Here is a 19859-nt window from a genome sequence, read left to right as displayed (position 1 = left end):
ATATTATCTGTATTGAGAAAGTAAATTCTATGTACCTCCATGATATATAAATAAAGCTTTGTTTCATACTCTGTCCGTCAGGGGCCACTGCAGTCAAAAAATACTTCGTCCTGCAGTGACATCTACAATAGTCTCAAGGAGGCTCCGCCTAGTTAGTACTGCGAGAGCGTGGAGGTAGCCTAAGTGATGCTTTAGTTTAGACTGTCTAATATACAATCTTCGAATGTCAAGTTCGAGTGTTATATGGAAATCAGATGTCGAAGGTCACGAAGATAAACTAGCGAAGGAGTAGGAGACAATCGACAGAGCTAATTGAGACTTCGTACGTCTTACAACTCGGTGCAGTCAACTTGGCCATTTCAGCGTTACGGCATCATTACATATCTTACAAGTAAATATGTTTAAAAGCCTTTTACTTGTGTTGCTCATCTCCGAAGTTCTCACATCGAATCAAACAAGACCAAATATTGTCTTCATTCTGGCAGACGATTTGGTAAGTATTTTTCTGTAGAAACTGTTTATACCCTTTTGTATGTGTATTTACACCAAAACTGAAATTCAATACATTAGAATATTACAGCTAGAATTAAATAGGAAGCCCACACCTGTCAGCGAGTCTGGCCGCGAAACCAGGTGGCCCGGGTTCGAATCCCGGTGGGGGAAATTACCTGGTTGAGGTTTTTTCCGGGGTTTTCCCTCAACCTAATACGAGCAAATGCTGGGTAAATTTCGGCGCTGGACCCCGGACTCATTTCACCGGCATTATCACCTTCATTTCATTCAGACGCTAAATAACCTGAGATGTTGATACAGAGTCGTAAAATAACCCGAAAGTTAAATAGGAAAGGGGGAGGAGACAGTGTAATGGAGTAGAGTGAGTAGAATATAGTAATGCAATAAGACTACAACAAATGTAGAGTGCAATGAAATAAAGTAGAGTAGAATATAACAAAAAAGGGGAGAGTAGAAAGAAGAAAATAAAATATAATTCATCAGAGTAAAATGAAGCAGAACAAAGTCAAATGACATAGAGTAGTAGTAGAATTTTTTTTATTTTTATTTTCAGTAAGTTATTTTACGACGCTTTATCAACATCTTAGGTCATTTAGCGTTTGAATGAGATGGTGATAATGCCGGTGAAATGAGTCCGGGGTCCAGCACCGAAAGTTACCCAGCATTTGCTCATATTTAGTAGAATGAAGTGGATTGGAATTGAATAGAATAGATAGAAGGAAGTCGAGTTGAGAATTAAGTAGATTGGGATGAAATAGGGTGGAGTAAAAGAAGTAGATTATAATGAACAGTAGAATGAAGTATAGTAGAATGAAATGAAGTGGACTGGAATGAAATAAAATAGAATATAAAGAGATACAGTGGAGCAGAATAGAATTTAAATCTAGTAGAATGAAGTGCATCAGAATAGAATGAAGTGTATTGAAATTAGAGTGGAGAGGAATGAAGTAGAGTAGATTAGAATGAAGTGTATTGCAATTAAAATAAGTGGAGTAGAATGAGGCAGAGTGGTGTGGAATGAGGGAGAGCGGTGTGAAATGTGGAATGAAGTAAAGTGGAATGCATTGTAGTAGAACAGAGTGAAATGAACTGAATTTGAATGCAATAGAGCAGAGCAGAATAAAATGCAGTGGAATGAAATGGACTAGAAGAGAATGAAGTAGAGTGAAATAGAATGAAATGAAGTGGGACGAATAGAATGAAGTAGAGTGAAATAGAATGAAGTAGAGTAGGATAAAATGTAGAGCAGAGTAGAATACAATAGAATGCATTGAAATTAAGTAGGGTGGGGTGGAATGAACTGGATTTGAATGGAATGGAGCAAATCAGAATAAAACTGCAATGTAATGAAATAGATTAGAATAGGGCGTAGCGGATTGAAATGAAGTAGAGTAGAATAAAATGAAGCAGAGCGGAATAAAATAGAGTGAATGAGAATGAAAGAGAGAAGAATAGAATGAAATGAGATAGATTATAGTAGAATGAAATATTTTGCGCTTAAATAAAATGGGGCCAAATGTGATAAAAGATTTTTATTACAGTACTTCATAAAACTTATGCCATAATTTAACTCGTTGCCTTTACTTATTTATTTTTAATTTAAAATTTTAATTTTATTTTATTTACACTGTATTTCACAAATAACATTGAAATGTTACAAGTTATACTGAAATTGTATATAAAACAAAATAATAGAATGCAAAAACTATTTGAAACTTTAAAATCTATTACCTATTGTTAAACAATGCTGAACATATCAAATATTAAAACATAAAATTAAGTTAAATGAATTCACCCTCATATGAACAACGCTCGAATTCGGGGGTTCAGTATTGCATTATAGATAGGCAGAAAGAAGAAGAAAAATAATAAAATTAAGTAATAAAAACAAACTAGTATACAATACAAAAATATATATTATGATAAAATAACTACAATTGAAAGAGTTTATAATTGATACAATAAATAATCAGCAATTAATTATCTACAGCTTTGTTAATTTTTCTCAATAATTTCTTTAATTTTAAATTCCATTCGTTGGAAGATACGAGATTATCCTAAACATCTGAAGATTGCGTTCTAAATGAGAGATACTGGAGCTCAAATAGCGAAAAATATTCACCCGCTGTAATACTTCATTCTATACAATTATTTTAGTTTTTATTTAGTAGCTCTTTGCCATTAAACAAGTTACTGTTGTGATTACATAGCATGTCCGACGTTATACGCGTTCATTTGAGTAGGGGTGATGTGGAGTAAGTCAGTTTCTCAGCATTCTCACGGAATTGTAGAACGGGGGGGGGGGGGAAGGAAATGCTGACGTAAGTTATAGCTATGTTGAAAAACATTGGTTACGTAGCTGCACTCCATGAGCGATTAGAGATTTTCCACTCCCTGCTACCCAGACACTCGTACTTAACACAATGAAATTTCTACTTTTTCACTCTTCCATTCACAATAAATAAACTGCAGTGCGTCTTCGTCATCATGCCCGCGATGATCGACGGGCTGTGTGCCCGGTGGGATGCCGCGCTTCTGCCGCTAAGACGACATGTATGTTGACGCAGCTATAGTCCCGTCGTTCTAATTTCCGGCAGCCAATCGCGTTGCAGGTCGGCTACATTTAAACGTGTGCGACTTGTGATTTGCTTATGAAAACGTTATTCATTTCTTAAGGCTCGATAAATACTTAATATAATCGCCCGCCATTTTGGCTCTTTCGTTGGCGTTCGCAGAAAGCACACGAAGACGTTATTTGCTGCTCAATTATTTTCTGAATTACAGTGCGTTTGATTTATTATCATAGGAGCTACGACATGATAATGTTTAACGGTGTGGAAAATAGATTCCTCGTATGGTAGCTCGGGAACGAAAGAACAAAAATGGCGAACGATACTACCTACCTAGACTTTATAGAGCCTTCACTTTCTAAGACGTAAGCAAAGAGGCGGAGTCACGCCGGAAATAACGGCGTCGCGACTATAGTTAAGACAATTCCCATTCATATCAACACTACGACACCTATAGATAAAACAGTTTATCTGTAACTTGGCCTCTGGTAGTATTCGTTTACAATTTATGATTTGATTTTCAGATAAGTCAGTTATTGAATACAATAAATAATGTTAAAAATGTTCAATCTTATGACTTATTAATTTAATATTAACATTTGTTAATAATGTTAAATAAAAATAATGTATAAACGTTTTCGCCTTTTACGGCATCATCAGATACAATTTGCTTCTATGATATCTAAATTAAATAGTGGAATTTTTGTTTTCTCTTATAGTAAACCATCAAATTGGTGTTACAATAATAAAAAGTAATAGGTAATAATGACTCACGAGTTTTACCTATTTTACTTGTTGGAAAAATGTTTAGGTTATAAATAAGCCTACACTCGTATAAATTAAATTCTATTTAGTATTGAAATACATGGCTAGCACGTCTGGCCGCGAAACCAGGTGGCCCGGGTTCGATTCCCGGTCGGGACAAGTTACCTGGTTGAGGTTTTTTCCGGGGTTTTCCCTCAACCCAAAAATGAGCAAATGCTGTGTAACTTTAGGTGTTGGACCCCGGACTCATTTCACCGGCATTATCACCTTCATGTCATTCAGACGCTAAATAACCTGAGATGTTGATAAAGCGTCGTAAAATAACCTAATGAGAGAGAGAGTTGAAATACATAAAACTCATGTTACAATGGTTTCAGTCACATGTGTATTTTAAATTGTCACAATTTTAAATTCAAGTATGTTTTAAACTTTGAGTTTAAATATATGATACTGTGTTTGTAATATATAGCTCAATTATATAAAGCTTTGTTAATGTAATTTATATCTTCATTTTATATTTGTCATAATTCATAAAATAATTCGTAATATTACGTTAATGTAATAGGTGTGTTGAAATGTGTAGGCCTAATGATTCTACGTAATACAAAATTAAATTTGCGTCTTCTGTTTGTTGTTTTTAAGCTTATTTTGTGCTTGATGAAATTGGTGCAATATTAAATTAATAAGTCATAAGACTGAATATTTTAAACATTATTTATTGTATTTAGTATTCGTTAAGCTGAGATGGAGAACAGATCGTTTCGTCATAGTAAACAGCTATTCATAAAGGAAAAGTATTTACGTATACAACACATACATAGAGAATAGAAAATAGTGTGCTTCAATGAGGGGCAAATTCATTTCCTGACAGGCCAGTACCCTCTAGAAAAATAAAATTAAGGTTATTTAATAGATTAAATAAAGTAGGTTCTGTAAATGACAGAAAAAGTTGACAAAAGCGCCATGTTCTTACGGAGGAAAAACTAGATGAAATTGGTGCGGCATTAGAGTGTAGCCCACGCAAGTTCTGAGACGTTTAGTACAGCAGACAGGGATTTCTGAAGCATCTGCGGGAGTGGTAAGACAATTTTTGAAACTAAAACCATAAAGAATTCCATCATGTCATGAATTACAGCCCCAAGATTACAATCGCAGGCTTAATTTTTGTAATTAGGTGTTAGAAAAAATAAATAAAGAAGAACTTGATCCCCGATCGATATTTTTTATGACGAGGCTTGATTTCTTCTGCATGGCCACGCGGTATCACAGAATGACGGATACTAATCATAAGAGAATCAGATATTGTGCATGAAACTCCATTGTAAGTTTCAAGGTTAAGTTGCGCTAGCGCGCTTGTCATGTTAGCGGCAGAAGCGCGGCCTCCCTCCGGAGACGCGGCCGGTTAATCATCGCGGGCATGATGACGAAGACGCACTGTACAATATCTTTATTGGTTCCATTAGGGAACAAATGTTTTTGCAATAGTTAATATAATCTACATGGCACTTGCACAAGGAAAAAAGTTAACTCTATAGGAGCTGCATAGCTACTAACCCATGCATCCCTTTTTTTCCTATCAGTATAAAATGGACTTTCCTGGTTTACTGCACATAATGTTACGACCGGCCAAGCTATCTAAACACAACAGTACTTATATTTTATTGTACTTATTATAAAATTCCATGTTTATCAGTAGTGGATGAGAACACCTTTATAATAACCTCACCTTAGGGAGCACGTAGCGATCCTATCCACAAGATGTATCATATTCCTCTGACCCAGAGACTGGTACCTGATAGGGGTACCTTCCCAGGTTACGAGGCAATTAGACAGAATACACTGGCTGTGGCAGTAGCGTCTGTCTATCTAACAAGGGAATATTTCGAGGAAAATCATAGGAGAAAACGAGACCAGTGGTTATGAAGTATTGTGTTTAGTGCATATTACAGTTAACTCTTATGTTTTAGGGATGGAACGACGTTGGTTTCCACGGGTCGGACCAGGTGCCGACGCCCAATATCGACGCTCTGGCGTACAGCGGCGTCGTGCTCAATAACTACTACGTGCTGCCCGTGTGCACCCCGTCCCGCAGTGCGCTCATGACTGGCATGCACCCGATTCACACGGGTAATATACTCATTCTAGTCTACTTCATTTTACTCTGCTGTACTTCGTTCCACTCTACTCTAATCTCAACACACTTCATGCTATTCTATTCCACTTCATTTTGCTTTATTTAATTTCTATTCTGCTCTAGTTTATTCTACTCTGATTTCATTTTATTCTGCTCCGCTTCATTCTAATATATTTAATTCCAGTCCATCCACTTCATTCCATTCTATTTCGTTCCACTATACTTTATTCTATTGTTATTTTTCATTATAATCTACTTCATTTCACTCTACTCTACTTCATTCTCTTCTACACTAATAATTTCAATCCACTTCATTCTAGTTTACTCTATTCTACCTCATTCTATTATTTTTATGTTATATTTGACACTATTCTGTTTCATTTTACTCTGATGAATTCTATTTTAACCCCTTCAGTCCTGAATTTATATAAAAAAGTGAAAAAAAAAACTGGTCTCACAGTCATTCTGGGGATCCAAAATTCCCAAATAAAGTCTTCCCAGAAGATCAAAATTTGGGGACAATTTTGACCCCTGGGGCCCCAAAATTTTAAATTTTATTTTTAATTCGGGTATAGAAATGTTTAAAAAAATAATATTCTCCATTTCTATCACATTTGAATTTTTCTAAATATTTAAAAGTATCGAGGCACGCATTGTATTCTTCACCTGACATAATTAGGAACATAAAATCCAGACGTTTGACATGGGCAGGGCATGTATCACGTATGGGCGAATCCAGAAATGCATATAGAGTGTTAGTTGGGAGGCCGGAGGGAAATAGACCTTTAGGGAGGCCGAGACGTAGATGGAAAGATAATATTAAAATGGATTTGAGGGAGGTGGGATATGATAATAGAGAATGGATTAATCTTGCTCAGGATAGGGACCAATGGCGGGCTTATGTGAGGGCGGCAATGAACCTCCGGGTTCCTTAAAAGCCAGTAAGTAAGTAAGTACTTAAAAGTATCGAAGACATTCCAAAAAAGAAAAAAAGAAACAGTGTACACTATAATGTACATCAGGTCTGAAGGGGTTACCTTAGTTTAATTTTAAATTACTTAACTGTGGTATAAAATACCAAATTAATCAAATTCTCTGCAATGTCATAATATTATTAGTCATTACAATTTCAAACAACTCTTTGACGTCATATTGATGCGTGAATCGTTTCTACCAACAATAATTGCATTGTTGTCTCGAGGCAATGCTTCATGGAATGAGAACGAAATTATGAGACGATTAACGATAAGGCTCCGCTTTGTCAAATTTAAATGGGGGTGAGTATAAAGACAGAAATGAAAAGAAATATAAAAATTTTATTTTTAAAATTCCAAACATACTTACAGTCCAAGCCATGCTTACAATAACAATCACAAACAGCATAAATGTTTAACGTAATTACAGTGATGAATTCCCTGTGACTTTTTTATCTCAAATAAACAATCATACATCGTTTACTAACATTATAGCATTTCATACATATTATTCCCGAACAAACTGACTTGTAGATAGTGACTATGATCAAATTACATTCAATATGAGAAATCGTTTTACACGGACGAATGGACAGACAGAAAGATGACATGCTCTAAATGTCATGTTTCAACATTATGGGTGCTGAAAGCGTGTATTTGAACGATAATTCTGACATTTATTTCTTGAGACATCACAATACTTCCTCTAGCCAGAAAGTAAAGGACGATAAAGCAAGAAGTTCAAGTTCTTGTTAAACACCCATGTATGTGCTCACAGTATATACATAGCTTTAACTGCAGTTCAACAAACGCTAAAGTAAATTAAAACAGGCGCTCAAATTAAGACGTAAAACGTGCTGCAACAGTGAACAAATATTGCAACATACTTTTATTTCTTGCCTTTCCAAGTTTATTTCGTCACTCAATTTCCGTATTGCCCTCGCTTAACTGCTTCAAACTCAAGACATAGAGTTAAAAATAATCGTCGGATCGGTGCGAGTAAATATATACGACATTGTAAAATTCTATGGTTATTACTAGCCTTTTTACACACTATAACTGACTATTATTAAACTAGTTTAGACGTTTTAATGTTGGGTATTGTTAAAGACAAAGTATGAAGACATAATATAGCACTGTAGAATTTCAAGAAATCTGAAGGAAATTGGAATTAAAAAAAGAATAACTACTAAAGAAGTGAATATAGCAGTAAAAATTTAAACTAAACAAAGTCCATTAAGCTTTTGAAAATCTCGAATGAATATATACTTGGTTGGAGTTGAATTGAAAATGTCTTCTATAAAACAAAACATTTCATGTATCCTCGGTGAAATGATTGCTGTTGAATTGAAAATATCTTATGTACTACAAAACATCTCGCGCATCCTCGGTGAAATTAACTGGATTTAAATTGGAAATATCTTCTATAAAAGAAAACATTTCATGCATTCTCGGTGAAATGGCTGCTGTTGAATTGAAAATATCTTGTGTACAACAAAACATCTCACGCATCCTCGGTGAAAATATAGTTTGGTGGGTGTTAAGGTAATACTAAATATATGTAGGCCTATCTATATGGCTAGAATTTTAGTCAAGTATGATTTCAATTACAGAGTTGATTCAACGTTAAATTTGAAGGTGGGCGAGGAATAACCAACGAATTTTGCCTAAAGCTATCAATAACGGACAGAGTTCTTACGCGTGCCGTAAATCTTCCACACAGACTTCCTACAATTACTTCCCTCCCCGAAGAAGCTATGCTGATGATTTTGTTGTTCTTTGAAATACCTACTTCGTCTTCTGTCGTGTTTGAGCTCGCAAACCTTGGAAGTTTTTAGAATTTTATGAATTTTCGATACCATTTAGGAGTAATATTTTGTTCTTAGTAAGAGAGGAAAAATTTGCAGTACACCGTTATATTTAACGCACGGTGTAATGTATCTCATTTTCGAACAAGAAGTTCACATTTTCATATTGCAATGAAGAGTCCTCAAATATATTATATGTATCACAACGTATTCATATTAAAAAAAAAAAACATGTTGAGTAGCTTATATTAAAACATTCGTACTATAGTCCCGACGCTGTTATTTCCGGCGTGACTCCGCCTCTTTGCTTACGTCTTACAAAGTGAAGGCTCTATAAAGTCTAGGTAGGTAGTATCGTTCGCCATTTTTGTTCTTACGTTGCCGAGCTACCATATGAGGGATCTATTTGCCACACCGTTAAATATTATCATGTCGTAGGTCCTATGATAATAAATCAAACGCAATGTAATTCAGCAAATGATTGAGCAGCAAATAACGTCTTCGTGTGCTTTCTGCGAACGCCAACGAAAGAGCTAAAATGGCGGGCGATTATATTAAGTATTTATCGAGCCTTAAGAAATGAATCAGCGAATCACGAGACGCACACGTTTAAATGTAGCCGACCTGCAACGCGATTGGCTGCCGGAAATTAGAGCGACGGGGCTATAGTTACTCAGTGCTTCTGAAATGATGCGAAAGTTTTTTTGCTGAAGGTCTACATTGAAACCAATTATTATTTCACGGCGTACGGCTAAATTATGATCTTTCAGATTCTCAGTTTCACATTATATTCTTTTAGACACTGAATGATGTACGTCTGGAAATAGGTTTCGCTTAGTAAGGCGCCGTTCGAAAAGTGACATGGGCAAGTAACAGCCCGCTTAGCTGTGATTCAGCGCGTCAGCTTTCGGGAATAAAATCTCACAACTTATACATTACATTATAGATATAGTTTATTGGCTCACCTTGTAATAAACGCTGGAACTGTAGCACGTCACTCTTAAGGTTTTGCTGTTTTAATGTGTACTGTATTGCCATGAACTAAACTGAATGGAAGTCAGCTGTATAGTAATACTTTAAAATTGTCGTTTCTTCAGCCTATGTCATCTGCCCATACTATGTAACACAAAAACTTCCCATGCTCGATCCAGATAAAATATAACCCACTATTTCCTCGGCAACCACGTTTGATCTTATAAAAATAAAAAGGACGACGACGATTACCTGAGCGGAACCTGTTTGCTGGCGGACACTGTGTATTACAGTCTCAAAGAAAATTGAAATATAGAGATGAAAATGAAATTTGAAAATGAAGTATGAAGGAATGTAGAATTGGTTGAAAACTAAGAATGCAGAAATTAGTATCATTATTATTGAGTATGGTATTGTGGTTACGACGCCTACTTGTATTTAGATGGTTCAAGTTCAGTTTCACAGGCTGACTTTATTTCTTTTAGTTATTTCCCAAGTCTATCCAGGCGACTGCTGTGATTGTACGACCCACTTCCATACTAATCTTGTAAAACCTTTTAATTACTCAATTCCGTGGTGTATGTCTTCCACGCATCTTCTGCGACAAATCTGCCGGTTGTTAACCACTAGACCAAGAGGATGGCCTGTAGTTTAAATCCACCCACTGAGAGTTAATCTATTTCATCCCTCGCTCCCTTCCTCCTCCTCTGCTTTCTTTTCTCCAGTGATTGAAAATATGAGATATCAGGAAAGCTTGTAGTGGAGGAATTTCGTCCGCCCTTTCCATAGATAGAGAAGATAAATATTTAAAATGAAAATTTGTTTAAACAATTATCGCCTTTCAGGGATGCAACACCACGTCTTATTTGCGAATGAGCCCTGGGGACTTCCTCTGCGTGAGAAAGTACTGCCACAGTATTTGAAGGAACTGGGCTACGTGAACAGAATGGTGGGAAAGTGGCATCTGGGACACTTCCGTGCCAGCTACACGCCGACACACCGCGGCTTCGATTCTCATTACGGATATTGGAGCGGGCATCAGGATTACTACGACCACACCGCCCAAGACAGCGTAAGAGCACGAAGGTTTTGTTATTTAAGCTAAATGAACAGTTGTGAAAACCTTTGCCTACGTCAATATTTAGTTAGCATATTCCGCGGACACACATGAACACAAGCCATCTGTAACAAGGACAATAGAAAGAAAAAGTAAAAGTGTATGTGATGGTTTGTTTCTAAGTGTCTTCGTAATTTATTTGATTTCATGGAAACATTTGAGACAACTTCGTAACGTAATACACACTGTGGTTTGGGCACGTCTTTATCACCACGTCGTAAATCCCAACCCCAAATAGTTCGAATCATATTTACGCTAATATTACTTCTTTCTTTTCGAGTCAACCGACGAACTAGTCGCACTTAAGCAGTGTTGCCAACTCGATTCTTAAAATCTCACTAAGATACAGTACAGAAACATCTAAATTGATGTATTGTCAATGCAAAATGAGATTATTTTACTGCTATGAGTGATTAAAAAACGCTAAATCCCTATATGAGCAATACAAATTTCATAAATTTTATCCGCTAAACTAACATTGAAAAACGTTAGATCTAGTGGGAAAACCGCTGAATTGACAACACTACATTTGAGTCAGAGCTCGAAGCAGGGACACTTGATTCACTGTCACTCCCGGGATTGTTAGTTTCACTCGAATGTGCTTCTCTTTTTAATGTTTCCGATTTAAGCCACGCATCCATCGTTAAGTATTAAGACGGAAACACAATCACTAAATCTTGAACGAAGGCTGACTGACTTGCTAATTTTATATAAAATCACAAGCATGAGAAGAAATACACAACAGGAGACTACTGAGGAAAAATTTAGTTTTATTAGCAGTAACGTTTTATTCCCCATTACTAGATTTAAATTTCAAGCTGATTAAAACTCATTGTTGACTTTTTTTTGTCAGATATAACAAATAATGTAAATACACTGCTATTAATTAAATTAAAATTATTTGTTTTATTTTCATTCCTGCGTTCACGCCTAGATCATATTATATGCAGATTGCCTTGACGGTAACAAGTTTTGTCAGGTTCACTATGGTGCCATCTAGTTGTTACATAAGGAGTCACGTCATAACTCCCATTTGAATTGCATTAGCGACTGTAATGCCATCTCGTGTTCGTTTACGGCGGACTGGTGACGATCCTGGTGGTTGATCTCTTCAAAGTGCTACCGATTTTAACATAGGGATGAGCTATCTGTTATATATGATCTAGGGTTCACTGAAAGCAGACAGGTTTACAACTCCCATGTTCACTGCAAGCTGAGAAATTAATTGAATGTTGATAGTGATAACTTAAAAAAATGTTTTTTAAAATGTTTTGTAGACCTGACGGTCGTTCCGCGACCCACCAAAACATCGCTGGTGGGTCGCAAGTCATAGTTTGATAAACGCTGCTCTATATAATCAGGATATTTACGTGTTATCCTTTTACATTAACTTGTGTGAGCAAATTGAAGGTATATTTTTTTTTAAATTAAATATTCATCTACGTCCTTTCTCTATTATCGGCGTATGTTTGTATTTTTCAAATTTCTTTAAATTGTTCTGCAATCATATTTTATCTTCTCATTCTTAGAAATTGAGGCAAGTGTGAATTTGGCTATTCCTATTATTATTATTATGATTATTATTATTATTATTATTATTATTATTATTATTATTATTATTATTATTATTATTGTTATTATTATTGTTGTTGTTGTTAATAACAAGACTTCTAGTCTTATTTTCAACAGAGATGCAATAACTCCAGAATGTATCTCACAATTTTTTCCAGCTCCGTTACTGGGGGTACGACATGAGGCGCGATATGGAAGTCCACTGGAAGAGCTATGGCCATTACACTACGGATCTCTTCTCCGAGGAGGCTGTTGACATTATTCGTCGCCATGACACAACTCAGCCTCTGTTCTTGTATCTGGCTCACCTCGCTACTCACTCGGCCAACCCTTACCGTCCATTGCAGGCACCTGCGAGCACCGTGAAGAAGTTCAGCTACATTGCAGACAAGAACCGCAGGACATTTGCTGGTGAATATCTCTCTTAGACGGCAGATTTAACAAACTACAGAACCGCAGCTGTGGAGTAACGGTCAGCATGTCCGACCGTGAAAGGAGCGGGTCCAGGTTCAAATCTTGGTTAAGGTTTTTTCAGGGTTTTCTCTCAACCCATTAAAAACAAATGCTGGGTAACTTCTGACTCTGGACCCTGGACTCATTTCGCTGACATTACAACCTTTATTTCATTCAGACGCTAGACAACCATAGCCGTTGATAAAACGTCGTAAAATAAAATAAAAAAGCAAACTATAGTGAGTCCCAGCTAATGCTGCCGGTGTTTCTGTGGGCCGACCAGAAGCGGCAGAACACCCTCAGTTCGCTTCTATCGCTACTTGCATCCGCGAACTCACTGCGCTTCGCCGATTGAACTTACGTACTATGTTATATTAATAACATTCGGTACTCATCCTCCTGACAGTAGTTGCTGGAAGTGTCGCCCATCTTGAGTGATATACAGGGTGGAAGTGAAATAACCCTGCAGATTTTCGAGCGAATAGATCATGTTGCATGTAACAAAAAAGTCTAATACCACATTGGTGAAAAGTTCACAGTTTTCTCAGAAAAAAATGTTTTATCCCAAATGTTTAACACCCCCTTATTCAGTAACTATTGCGAGTAGGATCGTAATTTTTGTCCATATCGATAGAAAATGTGATAAAGAATTCTTTATTCCTCTGGCGTATTTCCATAGCGTGGACGAATTTCGTGTAAATTTAATTTAAAAACCACTAATTTTAAGTCGTTCCAACATTGCCAGAGAAGGAGAGGTTCACAAAGGGAAGTCCTGTCAAGGTCACTTGCCACTACGAGAGGGTTGTGGCTAGCGTGGCAATTATAGCAGCTGTTTCCTATAAAAATAATAGACTACGAACTACAACCTTGGGATACTTACAAATGTTACAACGTTCTTACATTAAATGTTAAATTTATGATACTATACGTAAAATCCAGAACTCTTTACACAATATGTTTGTATAGAAATATTCACACTTCGAAACTATAATATTAAACATGCATATTGAAAACTATTGAATTAGTTAATTACATAATATAATATTTTCCTCCTGAAATAACGAATAATACATGCTATTTTTAATATTCTAAAGTATGGAAAACAGGTACTCGCATCTCATTAATAAATAACGCTACAAGGTTGCCTCCCCAGCAGTATTATTTCTCCCTTTCAGTTATACACCTTTTATATGAAACAATTTTTCATTTGATGCTTGTGTACAAAGTTATTTTGGGTGGTCAAGATAAATGGGACACCTTGTTTAATAGGCAATATGATGAAACCAGCTACAGCGGTCAAATAATTGTTGCATATTATTTTATTACAAACTTATCAAGAAATATGCAGAATTATTTCTGTGTTAAAATATTGCACAATTCTTCATAAATTTGCAATAAACTAATACTGAACAATATTTTTAGCAATATATATATATATATATATATATATATATATATATATAGCATATTTCACAAGTTCTGAGTAAAATAATGTGCAACAACTTCTTTGAGCATTGTGAATTATACAAATATTTAAACAGTGAATTTTGATAAGTTTGCAATTACATTAATTAATTAATCAGGCTATAAAAGAGGTATCGTTCATCTAGTTCTTTTGTTTATAATTTTTTTACTATTTTAATTTATACTTGGAATATAAAATGAATTTCTTTATTTGTGTGTTTAATGCAGGAATGTTATCGAAGTTGGACCAGTGTGTAGGAGATGTTGTGGTAGCACTGGCAGAACAAGAAATGCTGAATAATTCTATAATTATTTTCTCTACTGACAACGGCGGACCTGCCGCAGGATTTAATGAGAATGCAGCATCTAACTGGCCGTTAAGAGGGGTAAAGTTTACAAGTTTAGTCGATAAATTCGTTATAGTAAAGAAAAGCAGTTTTCTTGTGAAAAGGAAAGTTTGAAACTTTTTGGAACTAAATACTGAAACAGGTAACAAAATACATAATGAGTTTTATAGTCATTGCTAACCATATGTCAAGATTTACCTATTATTTTGTTCCATATGATTGTATTACGTGGATTTGTTGCTTGTTCTCAAACACGGAACCAGTATATATATTTTCTAAATGAGGAACATCTGATCGACACTTTTGGCTGACCCAAGATTCCAAAATACATAATAGAAGTATACATAATAATAGTATAATAATTCATTGCAAGAGACGAAACACAATATACTGCCAAGATCAATAAATTTCGAAAGTAATTTAGGTCCTGTATAAGTGACTGTGCAGAACTGTTAACGAATCCCTCAGTATCATCATACAAACTCTTTTTATATCTTCATATGTGAAATTGAGGGCGAGAAGCGTGGATTTCGTGAGATTAAAGGATCTTCCTCTTGCACAAAAAAGAAGATCCTTTACCTCTCATGCAATACCTGCAATGTATCTTCCATTTACGTGAGGAATGCATGACCTGTAGATGGACTTCTTTTCGTAATTGTCTTGAATGGTTTCCTGCTGATCTTTCGCGAAGCGTATCGTCGGATCTAAAATAAGACTCCGTTGATTGTGTCGATCGATTGCCACAATGTTCGTTCTTCATGTTAGCATCCTCAACCTTCGCCAAGCAATGAACCTCTTCGTACACTTCTCATTTTGCCTTACGAAAACTGGTTGCAATAAAACTTCGAACTCTATGTTGAGTTGTATTCCGCAATAATCCCCTTTTGCGCATTAGCCCAACATATGACTAAGGGTTTCGACTTCGTTGCATCCCGACTGGCATGGCGGCATAGTTGGTCTGTGAAGAAACGACCAAGAACGGATCGAAACTCTGGTTGCTTCAACGTACAGTTGAAATACCCAAAAACTAAATCCTAGTCTAGCGATGTGAGGGTTTCTAATATTATATAATCAAACATATTTCAAAATTTGACTGATTGTGTTAAATGTGTATATCGTGCTCAATTTTTTAGGTGAAAGATACAGTCTGGGAAGGTGGAGTTCGAGGTGTGGGTCTCATATGGAGTCCTCTTATATCAAGTGCTCCAAGAGTTGCTAACCATTTAATGCATATACAAGATTGGCTACCTACTCTATTGTACGCTGTTAATGGGAGCACATTTGAATGTCTAGATGGACATAATGTCTGGGCAAACATTGCGACAGGTTAGTTATGAGTTGTGCTTTCTTATGAAGCTCATTGCCAGTAGAGGAAATTGTCTTAAATTATGCGTCGAAGAGTCAAAATGAAAATGAACGTGTGTTTTGTGACTGCAAGTACAGCCATACAAGGCATATTAAGTTAAACATGTATATTATCAATATTAATTTATTATCATTATAATAAATTTTATTTCCAACGACAGGTTCTCTTACAAGTTACGATGACCTTCTAATAAATATAGACAACCAGAGAAACTTTGCAGCTTTAAGAAAGGGTGACTGGAAACTTATTAAAGGTATGCCTATGCTTCAAGGACTATTAGGAAACAATAATGATGAAAATGTAATAGAAACGATAGATCTTGTATTGAAATAGTATTAAAATTATGATACCTTGCTAAGATATTTTATATAAAATATTCAATATACAGTATACCAAATTCAACACTTGAAACGTACTTTCCCTCCCTCTTCATTGTTCTCTTGTTCCTTCCTAACACACTTTCATATCTCTGATATGTTTCCCGTCCGCTTCTGTCTTCTGATATATTTTTTTCTCATGTCATGTCTTTTTAGTTCTTCTCTATTTTCTCAGTAGTTTTCTTCAATTCTCTTTTCATTCCGTGCCCCTCTAATCTGTTCCCTTCTTCCCTTTACTCTTGTCTTCTGTTCTATACCCTTATTCATAATTATCTACGTACTCTTCTCCCATTCTCTCAGCACTCTTTACATTCTTCTCTCTCTTTCTTGTCTCCTTCGCTCTGCTCTCTCCTCTCATTTCTGTCTCCTTTCTCTTTTATCTTCTATCTCCTCCCTGTTCTGTCTCCTGTCTTATCTCTCTCCTGTCTCCTTACTCTTTTATCTTCTTCCCCTTCCTCTCCTCTCTCTGCCTCCTTTCTCTTCTGTTTTCGCTCTCTTCTCACTTCTCTTTCCTCTCTCATCTGTCTCCTCTCTCCTATCTCTTTTCTCTCTTCTTCCCTCTGTATTCGCTTACTGTCTCTTCATACTTCTCTCCCCTCTCCTCTCCCTTGTCTCTCTTCTCCCTCTTTTCTCTTCTCTTTTTTCTTCTCTCATCGTTTTCCTCCTCGCTACATCTATCTTTTCCCTTCTCTCTTCACTTTTATCTTCTACCTTCTCTCCCACCCTGTTCTCTCCTCTCTCTCATCTTTCTTTTCCCTCTCCTCTCTTCTTTTTTCTTTTTTATTTTTGCCCCTTTTCTATTCTCTTTTCTCTTTCCTTTTGCCTAAGTTCTCTTCTATTATCTATCGTCTTTCGCTTGTACTCTCTTCTCTCCAGTTCTTTGAAAGTCTTGTTTTGTATTTTCTTTTCTCGTTTCGTCTCCTTCCCTAAATCTTTCTATGCCTTATATTCTGTGGTGCCGTTTCATTTATCATATATCCCACAAGGGTAGCTGCCCTTCAGTTAGGGTTGCCAAAAGACACAGCATACTAAACAAATAAAATAAAAATAAACATTTGTGTTATGATTATTATTTTCAAATGGAAGCTACCCTTGGGAAAGTACGTTTATTCAATAATTATTAGTAATCAGATAGAATGTGAAGAAATTTAGGTGTACAGGTAATTACGTAAAATCTGAACAGAATATTTCATTACGTCTACAGCAATAAGTTTCAAAAATTTTAAAGGAATTCCAAAAGACTTAAAATTTACTTCCTCGTTCTTATTATACTCCTCTAAGAAGTGTAAGATTATTCTTGGGAATAATATTATTTTATATGAGCAAAGAAGTCGGAACCAAATATTTCTTGTGAAGAAAATCGCCATTCTCTTTCCCAATTTTAATTTTATTGAAAATGTTTATTGCGTCTATTGTCATTATGAAATACAATTTAGTGTTCGAATTTCCGCTTCGCAGGCAGAACCTGGAATGGGAGCTGGGATGGGTGGTACGGACCATCAGGCAGGAAACCCTCGTACCATTACAACGTGAGTCTTATATACAGCAGTCCAGCAGGCGTAGCGTTGGCAAATACGAGTGCAGCCTTACCGACAGATCCACGAGACGTGTTAAAAATGAGAGAACATGCCCAGGTGTCGTGCGGTTCTCAGACTGGCAACATCACGTGTGCCGGACCCCACGCAGTGTGCCTGTACGACTTGAAGCAGGACCCCTGCGAGATAGATAACTTGTATCACAAGTATCCGCAGAAGGTTGCGGAGCTACAGGAACTTTTAGAAAGATACAATGCAACTGTGGTTCCGCCAAACAATAAAGAAGCAGATCCGAAGAGCAATCCAAAGTTTTGGAATTATACATGGACCAATTGGATGGACAAGCTACAGTAACATGTGTAAGAAAGAAACTCAATATTCATTCATCCATAGTCTTTCACTGCAAACCCAGCATTCTCCAATCTTCCCTATTCATATCCTTCCTCTTAGTCTACGCATACAATGCATATATCTTAATGTTGTCCACTTAATATAATAATAATAATAATAATAATAATACAGTAATAATAATATTTTATTTTAATCATAATCACTATCGTCTCCTTTATTAGACCACGAGACCTATCACGGTCTTGTAATTTCCATCCCTCTCTCTTGAGGTCAGCCGAGGGATTTTTTCCCAGCACATAATAATAATAATAATAATAATAATAATAATAATAATAATAATAATAATAATAATAATCCTCTGATTGAGGTTCTGGCTGATATGTACATCTATTATCAGGCAGTACATCTCACTTGACGATATGTGTCAGAGGAAGAAAAATTGTTTATATGCATATGACGTATGATTAGTGTAATATGTAACTAGTCAGCGATGTATACAATGGAGAGAGAAAGGTACTGGCCACCTTATCTCTTTAGCTTCAGCCTAGTTTCCTCATAAGTGGTACCTTCTTGGAGTCACGCCGGGAATAACAGCGACGCGACTATAGTTGCCCTATTCGTATAATTATTTAGATTAATAATATTAATTATGATCATAAGATTTGTTTACTAGTATACAAATTTAACCTTTTTAATGTTTTTTATTATTTTTTAGGTTTGCGTTATTATAATTGTAAAAGTTCTCGTTTAGACACACACACACACATATATATCTTTTTTGTGTAATTGAACGTTATTTTAGTTTCTTAGCTATCGATATGAAATTTTTGTACACGTTCATAATTATGATGTTGTGAAAGAGGAGGCCTTATGGCCTTAACTTTATCAGAATAAATAAATAAATGACATAAATCGTTATTCTACATTTATTCTTGCTTATTTTTTTATATTTGGTTTTTTTTAATTTCGTTTTTCGTTGAACTTTCCTATCTCTTTCGACATGCTGTAAAAATATACATTTTCATGTATTTTCGCAGTTAAAGTTATCATTATTGGGAACAATATTACTTATATTGAACTGAATTATGTATTTATTTTCCTCAAAATTTTGCCAGGTATTCCACTCATTTTTTTCTTACAGAATTCAGTTTCGTGGAAAAAGTGATTGGTTCCTGCGACTTGCCTACAATTTCCGCATCCGTTTAAAACTTCACGAGTTACAATAGTCAACCAACAGATGGCACACCAAGTCGTTCTCAATAAGGTCAGTGTTTGCCGTTGTAGACAAATCATAATTAACGAAAGATGAAATTTCAAATGTAGAAAATTTCAGATTACAGTCGCATTAACCAACATATCTGCCTTAATATCCCTTCTCCAGTTTATCACTCTCTATCCTAGTGAGATTCCTACCAAGACTTAGACCTCTTTTAGTGTAGTCTATGACTAGGACTATTATTGTTAAAGGAACGAAAACTAGTACTTAGGTTTAGTATCGGTCTTCTGTACGATTATCTAAAACATATGCACCTAAAAACTTA

General features: G+C 35.8%; 1 protein-coding gene across 2 annotated transcripts; it reads left to right on the top strand.

Moving 5' to 3' along the window:
* Positions 1-226: 226 nt before the first annotated feature.
* On the top strand, positions 227-19560 carry LOC138694647 (arylsulfatase B-like). 2 transcript variants are annotated; one of them, XM_069818584.1, is made up of 9 exons: positions 263-493; positions 5816-5975; positions 10582-10808; positions 12584-12836; positions 14571-14728; positions 15823-16015; positions 16216-16308; positions 17891-18326; positions 19460-19560. In XM_069818584.1, exons 1-8 carry the CDS (start codon positions 398-400, stop codon positions 18319-18321), a joined length of 1611 nt encoding a protein of 536 aa, XP_069674685.1. In that variant the 5' UTR covers positions 263-397; the 3' UTR covers positions 18322-18326; positions 19460-19560. The 2 variants fall into 2 exon arrangements, with proteins under 2 accessions (XP_069674684.1, XP_069674685.1); XM_069818583.1 differs by lacking the exon at positions 19460-19560 and having other exon boundaries at positions 227-493; positions 17891-18459.
* The last annotated feature ends 299 nt before the right edge of the window (positions 19561-19859 follow it).

The sequence above is a fragment of the Periplaneta americana genome, chromosome 2, assembly GCF_040183065.1.
Source record: "Periplaneta americana isolate PAMFEO1 chromosome 2, P.americana_PAMFEO1_priV1, whole genome shotgun sequence".
NCBI lineage: Eukaryota > Metazoa > Arthropoda > Insecta > Blattodea > Blattidae > Periplaneta > Periplaneta americana.
This window is presented reverse-complemented; position numbering and strand designations above follow the sequence as displayed.

Coding starts and splice junctions, on each gene's coding strand:
- LOC138694647 (XM_069818584.1), top strand. CDS start 398: ATGTTTAAAAGCCTTTTACTTGTGTTGCTCATCTCCGAAGTTCTCACA. Junction 14,729..15,822: donor CTAACTGGCCGTTAAGAGGG/GTAAAGTTTACA, acceptor TCAATTTTTTAG/GTGAAAGATACAGTCTGGGA. Junction 16,016..16,215: donor CTGGGCAAACATTGCGACAG/GTTAGTTATGAG, acceptor TTCCAACGACAG/GTTCTCTTACAAGTTACGAT.